At 45.1% G+C, this 17,665-nt stretch overlaps 2 protein-coding genes across 3 annotated transcripts in view; one reads left to right on the forward strand and one right to left on the reverse strand.

The window, feature by feature from the left end:
* Window positions 1-17,665, forward strand: part of LOC135223658 (NEDD4 family-interacting protein 2-like) — a 160,720-nt gene that overhangs the window by 41,158 nt on the left and 101,897 nt on the right. The window lies entirely within an intron of this gene.
* Window positions 1-17,665, reverse strand: part of LOC135223656 (uncharacterized) — a 60,275-nt gene that overhangs the window by 7,338 nt on the left and 35,272 nt on the right. For both annotated transcript variants that reach the window (XM_064262313.1, XM_064262314.1), the window contains exons 2-3: window positions 9,429-9,533; window positions 8,658-8,897 (exon numbers count right to left, since the gene is read on the reverse strand). In XM_064262313.1, coding sequence (XP_064118383.1) covers window positions 8,658-8,897; window positions 9,429-9,533 — 345 coding nt within the window. The remainder of the gene's footprint in view (window positions 1-8,657; window positions 8,898-9,428; window positions 9,534-17,665) is intronic.

Here is a 17,665-nt window from a genome sequence, read left to right on the forward strand (position 1 = left end):
TGATAACAGGCTACCGAAGACGACTAGTTCAAGCCAAACTGGATGTTCCCAAAACAGTAGCACTGGAGAGGCATTCAAACTCTTGGCGCTATCCATCCTGAACTGATTGACGTGTGTTCGGTAAGATACAAGGATTAAACCAAAAGCATAGTCTATCGGGTTCGAATTCCGAGGAGTAAACTCCACTGAATTCCTCTTATTTCCTTGTTTCATTCTGGTATAACCAAGAAGTAAAGGGGAAAAAAAGAGAGGAGGATTGACTGTTATTGCCCATTCTTCTCTGTATCCCGGGGGTGACCACATGCTGAGGCGACGGACCGTCAGGTCCATCCAGGCCTAGCCCCTCCCGAGACACACTTCCTTCAGCAGCAGCACTTCCTTCGAACGCTAGAAATTCCAGGAATTTAATGGCTTAGCGAGACTCCCAAGTTCGTAATAACAATTACCGGGAATGTCTGTCTCGACAGTGTGTCTGAAAAATACAGGGAAGCCAAAACACTCTGAGACGCCAGAAATTCCAAGGAATTTGAGCATTCGGCGAGATTCCGGATTATCGTAGTAACAATTATCAGGAATTCTCATCTCGCCCACTCTGGACCGTGGTCTCGCCTAAGTGTTTGCAGATCGTAGAAGACAAAAACATTCTGAGAGGGCTAGAAATTCTGAAGAATTTTAAGCACTCAGCGAAACACCCCGAATTTCGTCAGACAATCATCGGGTGGTGGTCCTCCTCAATTCCCGTAGAAATCGAGGAGGAATGGGCAAGATCCTTCCTCAACAACGTAGACGTACAGTGGACCCCCCGTATTCGCGTTCTCCGGATTCGCGGACTCACACATTCGCGGATTTCTCTCGGGACCAGCAGAACCGGTGGATGGAGAGGCTGCAGACAATCACCAGCATGGTGATGACCGGTCTGCAGGTCTGATCCAGCAGTCTCCTTGCGGGGAAGCACTGGACCGAGGACAGTAGCGTCAGTCTTGTGCGTCAGGGGAGCTGCTACCAGCTGTGCAAGCCGTCCAGTCCCGATGGGAGTGACGGTCGGGTGACTTTGTGGGCTCTCGGACAAAAGGTACTGGTGACGGCACTACTGTCGGAGTTGTACGCTTTCGGGATTACCTCTCATGGCAGGACCAAAAGAAGCACACTCCTCACGATACCCCCTGGTCGCCTCGCTCCTCCCAGTGTATCCCGCCGATGAGGTTAAGGGAGGTGAGGTAGATCTGACACTCCTGCTCTGTCTACCAGCAGAACCGGTGGATGGAGAGGCTGCAGACAATCACCAGCATGGTGATGACCGGTCTGCAGGTCTGATCCAGCAGTCTCCTTGCGGGGAAGCACTGGACCGAGGACAGTAGCGTCAGTCTTGTGCGTCAGGGGAGCTGCTACCAGCTGTGCAAGCCGTCCAGTCCCGATGGGAGTGACGGTCGGGTGACTTTGTGGGCTCTCGGACAAAAGGTACTGGTGACGGCACTACTGTCGGAGTTGTACGCTTTCGGGATTACCTCACGAAGCCAAAAAGAAACAGTATTCTTGGACACTCCTTTCTTGGTCACCCTGGTGCTAACGAAGAGGCGTCGACACTCAGGCCTGAGGTGTCGAGTTTTCTTCAGATAGCCCTGTAGCACCGTCACAGGACAAAGCAGCATCTCCTCCGCATCATTATCGGTGAAGTCTTCCAGGGAGGGGATCATGAAGGACTCGCACCTGGCATCAGGGACCGAAGGGTTCTGAGTCTTCGCTACGAAATCCCGGGACGAAATAGAGTGCAACTGATCCCCCATCCCTCGTAGTTTAAGCATCGAAGGGAAAGACCATGAAGTTCTCCTACTCTCTTCGCTGATGCTAGGGCCAGCAGAAAGAGTCTTGAGGGTCAGATCCCTGTCTGACGACTCTCGGAGCGGCTTGTAGGGTCTGCGAGTCGAGCTCCTTAAGACAAGAGTCACATCCCACCCCGGGGGCCTGAGTTCCCTGGGTGGGCAAGACCTCTTGAAGCTCCTCATTAGGGGAGATATTTCCATAGAGGAGGAAATATCGACTCCTTGCAGTTTAAGGACTAGGGCCAGAGCGGCTCTGTAGCCTTGACTGCCGAGACAGAGAGGAGCTTCTCTCAGCAAAGAAAGATAGGAAATCCGCTACCTATTGAAGAATGGCTCACAGCAGAGAGACCCCCCGTATGCACACCAACCACAAAAGACGGACCACTTTCCCTGGTTTACTGCTGCAGAGGACTGTCTGAGGTAATCAGCCATCTCTGTTGCTGCTCGGCGAGAAAAGCCTCTCATTCGCAAGAGATGGTGGATAACCGCCAGCCATGAAGACACAGGGAATGAACTGCCTGGTGGTACCATTCTATGTGCGGTTGGCACAGCAGGTTGTGCCATGGGGGAATCTCTCGCGGTGCCTCTGAGAGAAGAGCCAGCAGGTCCGGATATCAAATGGCCTGAGCACCAAATCATCCGAAGATTGCTGGTGATCAGAACTCTGCTGCTCACCTTGCGAATCATGCAGAGCGAGGAAAGGCGTATACTATGAGGTTGTCCTACAGGTGTTGGAACGCCATCCTCTGCAGCTCTGGATTCTATGAAGGGACCACAGATCCAGGCAGAACACGGCTGGAAAGTTTTAATATTTCTTTTATTCTACTATGTTTGATACGTATATCGTAAGAAAAAGAACAAAATCTTGCAAAACCATTTTCAGGAATTGAACAGAATAGGTTTCGAAATTATTAGGAATCATGTAACGTAATGTACAAGTACACTGTGTATGTTAGAAACATGTTTGAATCGAAAAAGAGAGCAATCGGTTGAAATTGGCTGGGTGGCATTGTTGTGTATGATGTGAATATTTTAGCACTTTATGGAGCAAAATCTAGCAAGAAATTGCCATTCCCATATGGCAACACTGGCCTGCCCGCGTTTTATGATGTTATTGAAGTCGTGTTCGCTGCATTTTTAAAATTGTACCCTTATAAACGAGTTAATTGTGTGGCATCCAAAAGCCCCGATTCTTTTACTCTTATGGGAAAGAAGCCTTACATCAGATGAACTTTATTACGTGTAATATATTAACATGTGTTGTGAAGAAAAGATGCCCACATGAGCATGCATGTGTAGGCTTCTAGCTGTAATCCATAGGCTAATAGGCAACATATGTACAGTAGCACGTATACTACATATATTTTTAAGGCTAATGATGTAAAATAACTTTGAAACTATCTTGAATTTAGTTTAAGGTGATAGTTGAAGACATATTTGGTGTCTGAACTAAAGTAGGCAGTTATAAACATTGGAATAGTGGTCTTGGGTGGGTTAACTATTAAAGTAGGCAGTTTTTATCAATTTTTGAGAGGGGTACCAAGATAACACGGGTATTTACTTAATACGGGGGGGTTCTGGGCCCTACCTTCACGATTATCGAGGCCCTACTGTACAGTGATAAAAAATCATAAAAAGTAATTGTCAGTAAGTATTTGACTGTAACAAAAAGAAGTAATTTGAGTAAATTGTGTAAGTGGAAGATATAGGCGAATAATCATCACATCCTGCTGGTAAGTCAGTGGGAAGCAGAACCCATCTCCCACCCAATAACCCACCACCGTTCATCCTCTTCCTCTCCTCTCCTCTCTATCGTCTCACTCAGCACACCAAACACTGGCTCATGTAAGAGGTTTTTTTATCACTATTGCACTTGATTGTTTTCATGTTTTATCATTATGTTACATTTACTGCAAAATTCCATTTTATGTTCTTTATGTACATTGGTACTGCTTTTACGTACATACAGTAATGTTTTTACTGTCTCTTCTCCTCTCCTCAACAATGCAATATCACGATGCCTAATAACTTAATTCTTCCACAATATAAATGCCCGCCCCCCCCCTATCTCAAATTAGTTGTGTGTTACTGCAATGACATATCATTTTATTCATCGTTTACGCTAAATTTTAAGGTGAAAAGCTTTACTGTTTTATTTATTTTGTTGAATATAGTTATCACTAAATTATACTGTTGCACTTAGTGCACCAAAGACTGAACCCTCTTCTCTTTCTCTCCTCAACCATTTGCCTTGGTAAAACGTGGAGGTCAACTTTTTAAGACTCTTCTCTGAGAAAAGCCTCTCACTCGGAGGAGATACTTGATAGCCTCCAACCGTGAAGAGACAGGGATTCTACTGACTGGTGGAACCTTTCTGCATGGGGCTGACACAGGAGATGTCGCCAAGGGGGAATCTCCCTCGGAACCTCTGACAACGATGACAGCAGATATGGGCACCATTCTGCATGAGGCCACAGAGGGCTACCAAAGTCATCCTGAGACCCTGTGAACTCATTAGCCTGTTCGGGACCTGAAACAAAACGGATGGAAGGCATACACCTCCAGGTTGTCCCACGGATGTTGGAATGCATCCTCTGCCAAAGCTAAAGGATCTGGAACCACTGAACAGAATATCTCCAGCTTCCTGTTGAAGCAAGTCACAAAAAGGTCCAGCATGGGTCTCCCCCAAATCTGGAAAAGCTTGTCTGCCACCATTTGATGAAGGGACCACTCTGTGCCTAGGATCTGATCCCGGCGACTGAGTTTGTCTGCGACCACATTCCGTTTGCCTGGGATATACCTGGCTGAGAGCTCTATTGAATTACTGACCACCCACTGGTGAACCTCGATGGTCAAGGCATGAAGTTGACAAGAAACCAGGCCTCCCTGTTTGTTCACATAGGCTACCACCGTGGTGTTGTCCGACATGAGAACGACAGAATGACCTTCTACCTTCTCCCAAAACTCCTTCAGACCCAGGAAGGCTGCCTTCAACTCCAAGATGTTGATGTGTTGCTGCTTGTCCTCCAAACTCCAAATGCCTCAAGCAATGAGGCGCCTAATTAAGGCCCCCCCCGGAACCCCCCAACCTGCGAGGAGGCGTCCAAGAATAGAAGGAAGTCCAGTGGAAGAGAACGCAGAGGGACACCCTTCAACAGATTTCGGTCGTCCAACCACCAACGAAGGTCTTCTCTCATTTCCAGAGACAGAGGAACCATTAACAGGGGCGAGTCCCCTGCCGGAGACCAGAATTCTCCCAGTCTCCATTGCAGAGACCAAAGATGAAGACGCCCATGAGGGACCAGCTTCTCCAGGGAAGACAACAGTCCTAGAAGAACCTGCCACTGATGAGCTGACTGATGCGATTCTGACAGGAAGTTGCGCGCCACACCCACAACTTCTCCAATCTCTGATCCAACAGGAAAACTTTGCCACTGTCATATCGATGACCATGCCCAGGTAGAGAATCTTTTCACTGGGTACGAGGTTCGACTTTTCCAGGTTGACTAATATGCCCAGATCCAGACAGAACCGAAGTAGACGATCCCCGTCCTGCAGCAGCTTTTCCCTGGAAACTGCCAAGACTAACCAATCGTCAAGGTACCTCAGCAAACGGATCCCCAGAGCATGGGCCCAACTTGACAAGAGAGAGAAGATCCATGTGAACACTTGAGGGGCTGTCGTCAGTCCGAAGCACAAGACTTTTAACTCAAAGACAATGTTCCCAAGAGAGAAGCGAAGGAAACTTCCTGGGACGTCGGAATGAAGCAAAAGGGATTTGGAAGTACAAGTCCCTTAAGTCTATTGACAGCATCAAGTCGCCTTCCCTCACGGCTGCCAACACCAAGCGCGGGGTCTCCATCTTGAACCATGTCTTCCTGATGAAGTGATTCAAGGTAGATAAGTCAATCACAGGCCTCCATCCTCCCGACACCTTGGGCACCAAGAAGATGTGACTGTAAAACCCCGGGGACAGACGCACCACTTCCTCTATTGCATCCTTGTCCAGCATTTTCTGCACTTCCTCCTGAAGAGCCAAGAACTTCAGAGAATCTGGAGGATATGCCTTCCTGAGCTGCTGCTTGTCCAACAAAGGAGGAGAGAAGTCGAATGGCAGTAGGTACCCCCCCCCCCACCCGAAGGAACATCTACCACCCACTTCTCCGCCCCAATAATAACTTCTGCCACTTGGCCCAATGGCCCACCTGGCAACCCCCACCCGTGGCGCAGGAGAGGGAGAAGTGCCTAACCTACCTTTACCCCTGCCCCTTGGGTCCCTTCTTGGCCTAAGGAACGAGAGCGAAAGGGGCGTTGATCCTCTGACCTAGGCTGAGTCAAATGGGAAGGCCCTGCTGAACTCTATGTCCTCGATGGCCTACCAGGCAACAATCTCCTTGACTGCTGCTGGACAGGGGGAGGAGGAGGAGCCAGATGTTTCCAAGGACGAGACTCTGACTTAACACGGCCTAGTGCACCAGTCTCTTTGGTGTCAGCCCGGCGCCGGTCTATCACATTCTCGAGCTCTGTCCGAGGAAACAAATATTGGGACTCCAACAGACCTCCGTTCCTCAATGCCAGCAAGGACTCCGTATCAAGTGATCTCTATCCAAGATAAAGCCGCGTCTCATCTAATCAGGAGGAGGTTAGCCCTTAAAATTAGCATGAGGTGAACCATATATAAAAACGCCTTGCCCCTGGACTCCAACAGACTGGCAAGCGAGGATGCACACACCAACTCTTCCGGGGACCTGTCAGAAGCTATCTTGGTAATAACCACAGACCAGAAGTCCAGCCAAGAAACCATCTGCAACATGGAGGCCGCCGTAGATTCCAACGCTGAGGCATCTTGCGGAGACAAGGACGGAGCCACCGACCTCACCTGCTCCAAAGTCAATCCCGGCTTCAGGCGAATGACGTCTGGGTTAAGATGGCGTGACATAAAAAAGGCAGAGCTTGTAGCATAGTACTTCCTACGTCTCATGAGAGGTGGGGTTAGTAGCTTGGTAGAGCCCTTAGAGCGAAGCGAACCGTCCCTGTCCGAAACAGAGGCGTTAACCTTCTGCAAGACCGACTGAATGTGCCCCAACAAAGGAACCTGAAGAGATGATTTGGGAAGGGAGATGTAGCGAACCAGGCGGCAGGGATGACGTCACGGCTGAGAGAGGCAGAGCAGAGGAGACGACTGGGAGAAACGTCATTGATGGGAGTGACGTCACTAGTGGTGGCGACGTCACGGTTTCCCCTCGGTGTGCAGGGAATCAGATGCCACTGGCGGAGGAATACACAGAGACTGATCCCGTGACATCATCAACAGGGCTGACGCCATGGCATCTCTCTGACTCGAAGAGGCAGCAGCAGTCACTGGTGGAGCAATACAAGATGGCCGACCTCAGCTACCCACTCAGACGAGGCCGGGAGGAGGGGGGATGGCCTGGCCAGCCCGAGGAGGGGGGGTGCGAGCCTCCATAAAATGCGCCAGCAACCCCTCCAAGGATGGGGGACCCCTAGCCCAAGCATCTTCCAAATCGCTGCCAATTTGGACGCCTCCGACTCTGGAAGAAAAGAGAATGATGAAAAAGCCACCCCCTTTCCTGGGAATCACATTAACTCCCAAACAAGAAGGGGCGACATTACAAACATCAGTCCGGTGGCCTCCCGATACTTCCAGCGACGAATCAATGGAAAAGGAAGGAGACACAGGAACAACGCTATTACGGGGGTTGAATACTGCAGGAGATGAAGCATCGGGAAGGGGCGAAAGACCATCCAATGTAAGATGAGTTGAAACCCTCCGATGTTCTCTCTTGCTATAAAACAACTTCCACTGCTCTTTAGGCCATGCCCGGCATTCCGTGCAAGGATTCGTTATGGTACAAAAATTAGAACGACACCTACTGCACAAGATGTGGGGGTCAGTCACTGCCGAAGCCAAAAACGAGAACACAGAAAACCTGGAATTCCAGGGCACACATTGACGAGGCCGAGAAGGAGCAGAAAAGCCATATCAGTCACACACATGCACACACTAAACACAAGCGAAATGGGCAATGAACCGGGAAAAGGCCAAGAGAGGTTAACACAACTCTCGCCCAGGCGGTCAATGAAAAGACTGACGTACTGGCATAGTTGCGTGGTCTTTGACCACTCTTCACCCGAGCTATGCATGCGTTGCCAGATATCACAAGATTCTTTGCTTTCATCTGCTTTTTAACCGGATCCAGCTACGCTCTAGAAATTATCCTATATTGTTAAGACCAAAGGTTTGTTCGCGTATGAACAATGTATAATTATGCCTCTCAACTAAAGTCAAGTTTCATGACCACAGGCAGTAAAGGAGACCTCTGAACTTGCTGGTAGGACTGCAAAGAAAATGCAGCGTTCACACAGGTTACGATTCTTTCTTCATTGAATTCACACCTGGGGTACATTGTTAACAAGCTTCAATGATAGACACCAGCTATTGCCAAAGGATACTCCTGATTCAAGTATGTAGTACTTAATAACATCCACAAAGAACTCAATAATATTAATTTTACAGAGTATCAAACAAAGCTTAACCTGTCATGAAAATAAATTTCCAAAGAAACAATGCTTAACCTGTCATAAAAACAAATTCCCTATGGTATGTTCTTATTTATATTTTTATTCTCAGAGAGAGAGAGAGAGAGAGAGAGAGAGAGAGAGAGAGAGAGAGAGAGAGAGAGAGAGAGAGAGAGAGAGAGAGAGAGAGAGAGAGAGACCTACTAGATATGGTCAAGTAAAAGATAAACTGTTCTGACTGTATGATTTTTGAGAGGTACACATTGCATGCAATTTAAAAAACATTTGAACACATACGCCAAAATGTGGTAATGGAAACTCAGAATCTTGAGCTTCCATTGCTTTCAATCTCTGCACTTCTTCATAACTAGGGGGCTGCAACTCAGAAGATCCAGTGGTCAGTGGAACTGTCATGGATGTAGTGAGTGCCTCTCCACTGTCACACTCCTCATAAGGAGGAGGAGCATGTAAGTCAGGTTTGGGAGGAGGGATTTCATCTCTAGATCTTGTTTCACTGCCTTCAGAAGTGCCTGTTGCCTGCAAGTGATATTTAAATGATAACTAAATCCCAAAACCTGACCACCAAGTAGCTAAGTCAAAACATTAAGAAATATTTTTTGTGTCATGACTTCCAGATGAATGAAACTCAAAAATACCAAAAATCAATATTCATGCATAAAAACTAACTTAAAAAAACATTAAATATATATAGATAAACAATATACATACACTTTCCAAATATTCACTTGAACCTATAATTCCTGAGGAAAATTTTACTTGGAGCAAATTCTAATAGTAAATATATAATAAAATAAAATTTCTTACTTGTAGACAAGCAAATCCACTCTGTAAATCATTCCTTTATATATTTTTTAAAGCTGTAACATTTAAAGAATATCCATGAAAGCTATATATCATAAAGTAAATGAGCAGGTTACATGAAAAAAAATTTTTTTTAACTATAAGAACAATAAAGGGGTTAAGTGTATCCCTCTAAATATCATGGGGTTAAATGTAAACCTCTAAATATCACTGGGTTAAATGTAAACCTCTAAATATCAAACTTACAGAATACGGTGGTGGCGCTGGGCTTATGGCAGCAGCCTCTTCCATTTGTGGAGTGGCTGAATTAGAAGACATGCTCTCACAACTTTCCTCCTCCGATAATGGTATCTGAAAATGAAGCAAAAATTTATCTGACAGCAGTTCTAAATAATCACATATGCATAAATGCTGCTAACAATAAAAAAAACAAAAATACTATATTTATTTGTGGTTACTTAATAATTATTTGAAATGAGTACATGCAATACATTTAATAAAAAAAATTGTGAATTAGATATCATAAAATATAAAATAAATCAGACTGCTACCATCGAAGCCAACAAATACGTATTTTTTAGAATTCTTCTTCTGTTTTAATATTACGTTACGTATATGTTTCATTATAGCTGTCAGTAACTCGGTATCTCCATTAGGTAAAGATAGAATAAAGAATAAAAATGAATGGTTATTATACTGTTTGGTAGTTTCATTAGTTGAAGAGAGATACTAATGAAAATTTATGGCTTACTGTGTCCTAGGAAAAGTGATTGCTTGGCGTTTGTTCAGTACTCGTAAGAGCTGAATGTAAACAAACGATTGGAAGGTTTTTTTTTGTTTGTGTATTATAGTTAATGATTAATTAATAATTATTTGAAATGAGTACATACTGATTATTTATACATTTTATTGGCATAATCTAAGCTTTTAGCTTCATAGATTTAGATGTCAGAATCATAGACTAGGCTACATTAGCAACCACTAACATAGGCTAGGCTTATTGCTAAGGGACATATGCTAAAGTCCTAATATATGCAGTAAAAATGGGGTTGAACATTACATGCAGTTGAATGTTACTCAAGTATGCCTAGTATTTTGCCTTTTTGGAGTCATATTTCTTCCGTCAGATCGGCGTGGTAACCCTAGAACATGTGTTGTAGGCCTGGAAATATAATTTACTAGGGTGTTTTTGTAGGGCTTGGAACGGATGAGGCATTTGACATGTAAAATGCGGTTCAAGATACGAAAAACTCATGATACGATGGCCGCCTCGGAACGGATTAATTTCGTATCTCAAGGTACCACTGTATACATATATATATACATATACATATACGTATGTGCATATATATTGTGACAAAGTGCCAAGCACCTGGTTACTACACTTACCATTTGTACTTGTTAGAGCAAGATACATTTAATCCTGGGTTGGGGACACCATTTATACTTGGAGCACAATTTGGTCAAGAACCTGGTTACTACTTACCTCACAACAGCCAGACACCTGAACCTTCATCACAAATACCAAACGACTGAATACTCTAAAGGTAACAGTGACCCTTTCTAACTTATTAATCACATAAGAATTCAGCCTAAGTTCATTAAAACATGGGCGAGGTAATCTTAATTAAAGGTAATCACTCCTTCAACAATTTTAAATCTAAGTATTTCCCTGGGTCTAATTCACTTGAGGAAAACAGCACAATTACCAGTCTATGTTGTTACCTAAACAAAATTAAATAAAATATGTATTAACACTAATACTGGTGGTAAACCATAGGCACACAAAAATTTTAAATACAAAAATTTATTTCTAAATTCAAAAATTGTAAATGAAATTCACTATCTCATGGAAATTTTTTTATTATACTTGAAAAGAAAATAAAACAAAATTAAATCAAAATTTATTGAGAACATTAATTAATTCCAATAATAAAGCAATAATTAAATTTGAAAAGGAATTTAATTAAATTTAATCAAAAACAAATTAATTCACAAGTGTTTGATTAAACAATTATACAACAAGAAATATTCAAATCAATTAAACAAAATGAGAACACAAAAAAACAAAATGGAATTTTTATTCTAAAATTAATATTAATAATAGGTACTTACCTGTATAATTTATCTAGCCCTAAATCCCCAAAAACCGCACCAAAATTTACCACATTGGCAACCCTGTTACCTCCTATTCTGTCCGCCAGTTGGCAACACTGTCGTTGACAGATACGAAAACCTTCCCTCAAATCAGTTGTGATAGGCAAATCGTGGGGTAGGATGGGTGGGACTAGATAAATTATACAGGTAAGTATTATTAATATTAATTTTAGAATAAAAATTCCATATTAATAAACATTACCTTAATATAATTTATCTAGCCCGATTAACCACATTGAAAAGGAGGAGGGAATCTGAATACAATTTCCCCTTCGGACTGAATAGGAGAAAACAAATAAAGAAATATATATCATAGACAGTCAAAACTCAACCCAAGGTCTAAGATACTAACAACTCAAAGTCTCCTACCATAATGCCACCAAACTGCGGTAGCACAGGACAAGGAGTAAGTGAATAGTCAGTCCGTCTGTACTAAAGTCAGGTGACCGACCAGGTGACCAGTCAGACGAATTGCGGACAGCAAGGCTGCACCCTGAAGACTATCAAGCACTATTCTTTCCCTAAAGGATGAGTGTCTGGACTGTCTGGGCGATTCAAAGCTAAGCAAACCTTGGGGGGGTATAACGCCAACCCGACGTCGCCAGCAACGAATCGGCTCATGAGCAACTCCTAACTCGAGCTTTCTGGTGCCAAGAGAAAGGAGCGCGGAGCAAAAAGGCGATTCAGTCCCGAAGGACGAATGCCTGACAGTCCAACCTGGTCTCATGTTACACGATCATCGGGGTGTATCAACGCAACCGACTTCGTCAACAAGAAACTCAGGGCTACTAAATGTCGCCTGATCTCACACGAGTGTCTGACTCCGAGAAAACAGGTGAGACAAAAAGTAGATGGTGATGTCGAGTAACAACCAGATGACAGCAGAACGATCCATCGACCAATTCCCTGTCCAGGACAGTGGAAGAAGCAGGAGTCGTCAGGACAAGCGAACCAGTGGCTAGTCCTAGGTCAGCATCGACTCTGGGAGAAGCGTAGTCGCCAGTGCCGACAACCCAGTGGCTGGAACCATTTCACACTGACAATGGAAGCAGCATGAGTTGCCAAGCAGTCAGTCCTTGTCATCAACAACACCTAAATACCAAACTGCCTAATTCCCATTATAACTACGTCAAAAACTGCCATATGTTATAATACAAAAACAAAAAATATATACAACAAAACAAAAATTAATGAATAATATACAGGTAGCAACCAAACGTAAAACAGGAAGACTACTTAATTCTCCTGTCTGACGACCTGTCCTGCCATCACCAAATGGCCACCCAAAGAACGAAGGTCGCCTAGAGAACTAGAGAAATATCCCTCAAGTAAAAAAAAAAAAGAGGAAAAACAGAATTAGAACGCCAAGTCGCCGCCTCAAGCACCTTGGCGACTGAGACGTTCTTCATAAAAGCTACTGATGTAGCAACTGCTCTAATACTGTGTGCTCTCGGCGTCTGGTCTTCCCCCAGCAGCCGAACCACCAGTTTTAACGATCAGATCTCTGAGAAAAAAGGATACACCATTCTTTGAAATAGGTCTCTTGACATTTCGGGGTGAAACAAACAGATGACGGGGACGACCCTGAATGTCCTTCGTGCGACGTAAATAACATGAGAGCGCCCTAACAGGGCAAAGAACTAATTCCTCATTTAAATTACCAACAAAGTCAACCAGCGACTTCAGTACGAAAGACCTGGGAATGGGATTATCAGACGATTCAGTCTTTGCGACAAATTCAGGAAGGTATGACAAAATCATGTCTTGTCCAGATCTGGCAACCAGAAAAGAGTGCTTGCAGTTCACCCACCCTCTTGGCTGTAGCCAATGAGACAAGGAAGAGTGTCTTAGAAGAGAGGTCCCTAAATTTGGCAGAATTCAGAGGCTCAAACGGAGGGAACCTTAAGGCTTGAAGGACTTTGTTAGCGTCCCATGTCGGAGGCGAACACTGCGGCCTGGGTCGAGATAGGGAAAAAGATCGAAGTAAATCTCTAATGACATAAGATGAAGAGATCTCAGGGAGCCTTGCCTTAAAAACATGATATTGTCATGTTACAATAAAGTTTTATACATACTTACCTGACAGATATATACTTAGCTATAGACTCCGTCGTCTCCGACAGAATTTCAAATTTCGCGGCACACGCTACCGGTAGGTCAGGTGATCTACCGCCCTGCCTGGGTGGCAGGACTAGGAACCATTCCCGTTTTCTAATCAGAATTCTTCTCTTCCACCTGTCTCCTGCGGGGAGGCTGGGTGGGCCATTAATCGTATATATCTGTCAGGTAAGTATGTATAAAACTTTATTGTAACATGACAATATCATTTTTATACATTCAACTTCCCTGCCAGATATATACTTAGCTGATTAGCACCCATTGGTGGTGGGTAAGAGACAGCTAACTACTGAAATAGACAGGTAAACAACATATGTTGTAGGTATTAATAAACCTTGGTTCCTACCTTATTAGGCTGAAGACTTCGCGGCTACTGCCTTGGAGTCTGCTTAGCCTCAAGAGCCTCAGCGAGATATTGATCTATGGCTAAGAGTTCTTGTGGGTCTGCCAATGGGGTCTTATCCACTTACTTGGCAGAGCCTAAAGGCCTTTGTCATTGGGTGCTATTCCACTAACATGACAATACACCTTGTTCAAGGAGCACAACACCGATCCCGATCACCTGATCCTAACATCCATGTTAGTTCTAAGATTGCAAGGAGTTATCCCCGAACTCCTTACAAACAACCAGAAACTCGAAACATAATTACAACTTTCATTACAAAATATACAAAAAAAATTTTGTACTCCCCTACTAGCCATACATACCCTTGATCCCCTACCAGCAATGACACTATGCCTCACCCGTGCGACATCAGTGAGCTTGCTAATAGAAAACCAAGCACATATCTGACAAGAGGGTTTATGTACGATAAAACACAATATTTAAGGATCAATCTTTGCTCCAAGACCCAGCACTGTATCTGCTGATACAAATGGACTAGCGAGAAGCACTTCTCATAGGTCACTCTCACATCCTTCAGATAATGAGATGCAAACACTGAATTGCACCTTCCAATATGTAGTCTCAATGATATTTTTTTTAGAGAACATATTCTTTTGGAACGCCAAGGACGTTGCTACTGCTCCTCACTCATGGGTCTTGACCTTTAGAAGACCGAAGGATTCCTCCGAGCAGTTTCTTGTGAGCGTCCGTAATTACGCTTCTCACAAAGAAAGCCAAGGCGTTCTTGGACATGAGTCTTTTGGGGTTCTTCACCGCACACCAAAGACCTTGTTGACAAGCTCCCATCTGTCTCTTCCTCTCTAAATAATATTTAAGAGCTCTCACTGGACAGAAGAGACCTCTCTATCTCTCTGCCTACGAGGTTAGATAGGCCTTTTACCTCAAAACTTCTGGGCCACGGTTTTTGACGGGTTTTCGTTCTTTGCCAGAAACATTGTCTGGAAAGAACAGATGGCAGCATCTCCTTTGAACCCACTGTGGAATCTAGAGCGTGCAATTCGCTCGTCCTCTTGGCTGTAGCGAGAGACACCAGGAATAAGCATTTCCTAGTGACGTCGCGGAAGGAAGCCAGATGTAAAGGCTCGAATTTATCCGATGAAAGGAAATTTCAGTCCACGTCTAGATTCCAACTAGGTGTTCTAGGAGTAGCTGCCTTTGAAGTTTCAAAGGATCTAATTAGATCGTGTAGATCTTTGTTGCTTGCAATATCTAACCCTCGATTCCTAAATACTGAAGACAGCATGCTTCTGTATCCTTTTATTGTTGAGACAGAAAGGTGTGATTCCTCTCTCAGAAAGAGGAGGAAATCGGCAATATTCACTATAGAGGTACTGGAGGAGGACAGCTTCTGACTCTTACACCACCTCCTAAAGACTTCCCACTTTGATTGGTATACTCTTCTCGTCGAAGCTCTGCGGGCTCTAGCGATAGAGCCCGCAGCCTTGCGAGAAAAAGCCCCTCGCTCTGACAAGTCTTTCGATAGTCGAAAGGCAGTCAGAGCGAGACCTGGGAGGTTGTGATGAAACCTCTCGAAGTGGGGTTGTCTGAGTAGATCTGGTCTGTTTGGAAGAGATCTGGGGAAGTCCACTATCCACTCCAGTACCTCTGTGAACCATTCCTGGGCTGGCCAAAATGGGGCTATTAGCGTCAATCGTGGTTCTTCGAAGCTACGAACTTCCTGAGCACTTCCCCCAGGATCTTGAACGGGGGAAAGGCGTATGCGTCCACACCCGACCAATCCAGGAGAAACGCGTCTATTGCGAAGGCTCTCGGATCTTCCACTAGAGAGCAAAAGATCTCTATTCTTTTGGAGAGGAACGTCGCAAACAGGTCTATGTGAGGTCTCCCCCACAGGGACCAAAGACTTCGACACACTTCTTCGTGTAGAGTCCATTCTGTGGGAAGGACCTGATTCTCCTGCTCAGTCTGTCCGCTCTCACATTCTTGATGCCTTGAACAAATCTTGTGAGGAGAGTTATGCCTCTTTCTTCTGTCCAGGTTAACAGGTGTCTTGTTAACTGAAAGAGGGAGAAAGAGTGCGTGCCTCCTTGCTTGCGTATGTAAGCCAGAGCCGTGGTGTTGTCCGAGTTTATCTGTATCACCTCACCTCTGACTATCTCTTCGAAGAACTTTAAGGCTAGGTGTATGGCCACTAGTTCCTTGCAATTGATGTGCCAGGACACCTGTTCCTTTGTCCAGGTGCCTGACACCTCCCTTGCTCCTAACGTCGCTCCCCATCCCGACTCCGAAGCGTCGGCATATAACACTTGGTCTGGGTTCTGCAGGGCAAGCGATACGCCTTCGTTCTTTTGAAGAGGGAGGATCCACCACTTCAAATGATCCTTTACCTCTTGTGGGAGCGGGAAGATGTCCGAGAGTTGTCCGTCTTCCAACTCCACACCCCTTTCAGGAAAAACTGAAGAGGGCGAAGGTGAAGCCTCCCCAGAGAGAAGAACTTTTCTAGTGAGGACAGGGTCCCTAAGAGGCTCAGATAATCCCTCGCTGAACTGTTCTTTTTCTCTAAGAAGCTCGAGATTTTCGACAAACACGAGTGATTCTTTCTCGCGAAGGAAATACTCGAAAACCCGAGAATCCATCTGAATCCCCAGATAGACCAAGCTCTGGCTGGGGATGGGGCAGCTGCGACTTCTCGAGGTTCACGAGTAATCCCAGCGATTCTATCATGTTCCTTGTTACTGATAAGTCCTCCAAAGGCACTGATCTCGACTTGGCCGTGATCACCCCCCGCCAGTCTTTGTCCAAGTAGAGGGAGATGTTTATTCCCTCTAGGTGAAGCCATCTTGCCACATTCGCCATCAGGTTGGTGAATACTTGCGGAGCTGTAGACAGACCGAAGCACAGAGCCCTGAATTGAAAGATCTTGTCTCCTATTACAAAACGAAGATATTTCTTTGACAAATGGTGAATGGGAACGTGGAAATATGCGTCTTGCAAGTCCAGAGAGACCATCCAATCTCCTGGACGAAGAGCCGACATTACTGAGGCGGACGTTTTCCATGCGAAACTTCTTTTTCTGAACAAAGCGATTCAGAGCGCTTACGTCCAGAACTGGTCTCCACCCCCCCGATGCCTTTGGTACTAGAAAAAGGCGATTGTAAAATCCCGGGGAGTGTGGATCCTGCACAAGTTCGATGGCCTCTTTTTCCCACATTTGTTCCACCATTTGAAGGAGAGTCTTTCTCATTACCAGGTCTCTGTACCTCGCTGACAGTTCCCGAGGCATAGATGTTAGGGGAGGGCTGTTCTCGAAGGGGATTACATATCCCTTCTTTAGGACTGACACTGACCAAGGGTCGGCTCCCCTTTTTGCCCCATACTCCTGCAAAGTTCAGGAGTCTGGCGCCCACTGGTGCTTGAAGGAGCAACAAGTCATTTGGATTTCTTGAAGGGCCTAAAGGAAGACCTTCCTCTCTTATCAGAGCTCTTCTTTCTGGCAGGGGGACGAGCCGCTGTACCTCCACGAAAGGGCTGCTGAGGAGGACGAGAGTCCTTCTTAACCGCCGACACTACAGGGAGTCCTTTCTTGGACGTTTGTGTTAGTAGGTCTTGTGTCGCCTTCTCAGTTAGCGAGCGAGATATATCCTTCACTAACCTGAGAAGGAAAACAAAAGATGATCCGATAGAGGGGCGAACAATAAAGCAGTCCTCTGGCTCGGAGAAACCCTTTCGAAATAGGGATCCATATACTGATCTCTTTTCAGAGACCAGCACCAAAAAAGGGAAGCCACTTCACCCGAACCGTGCTGTACTGCCTTGTCCATGCAAGACAAGGACGCTATGG

This window comes from Macrobrachium nipponense, chromosome 10, assembly GCF_015104395.2.
Source record: "Macrobrachium nipponense isolate FS-2020 chromosome 10, ASM1510439v2, whole genome shotgun sequence".
Classification (NCBI taxonomy): domain Eukaryota; kingdom Metazoa; phylum Arthropoda; class Malacostraca; order Decapoda; family Palaemonidae; genus Macrobrachium; species Macrobrachium nipponense.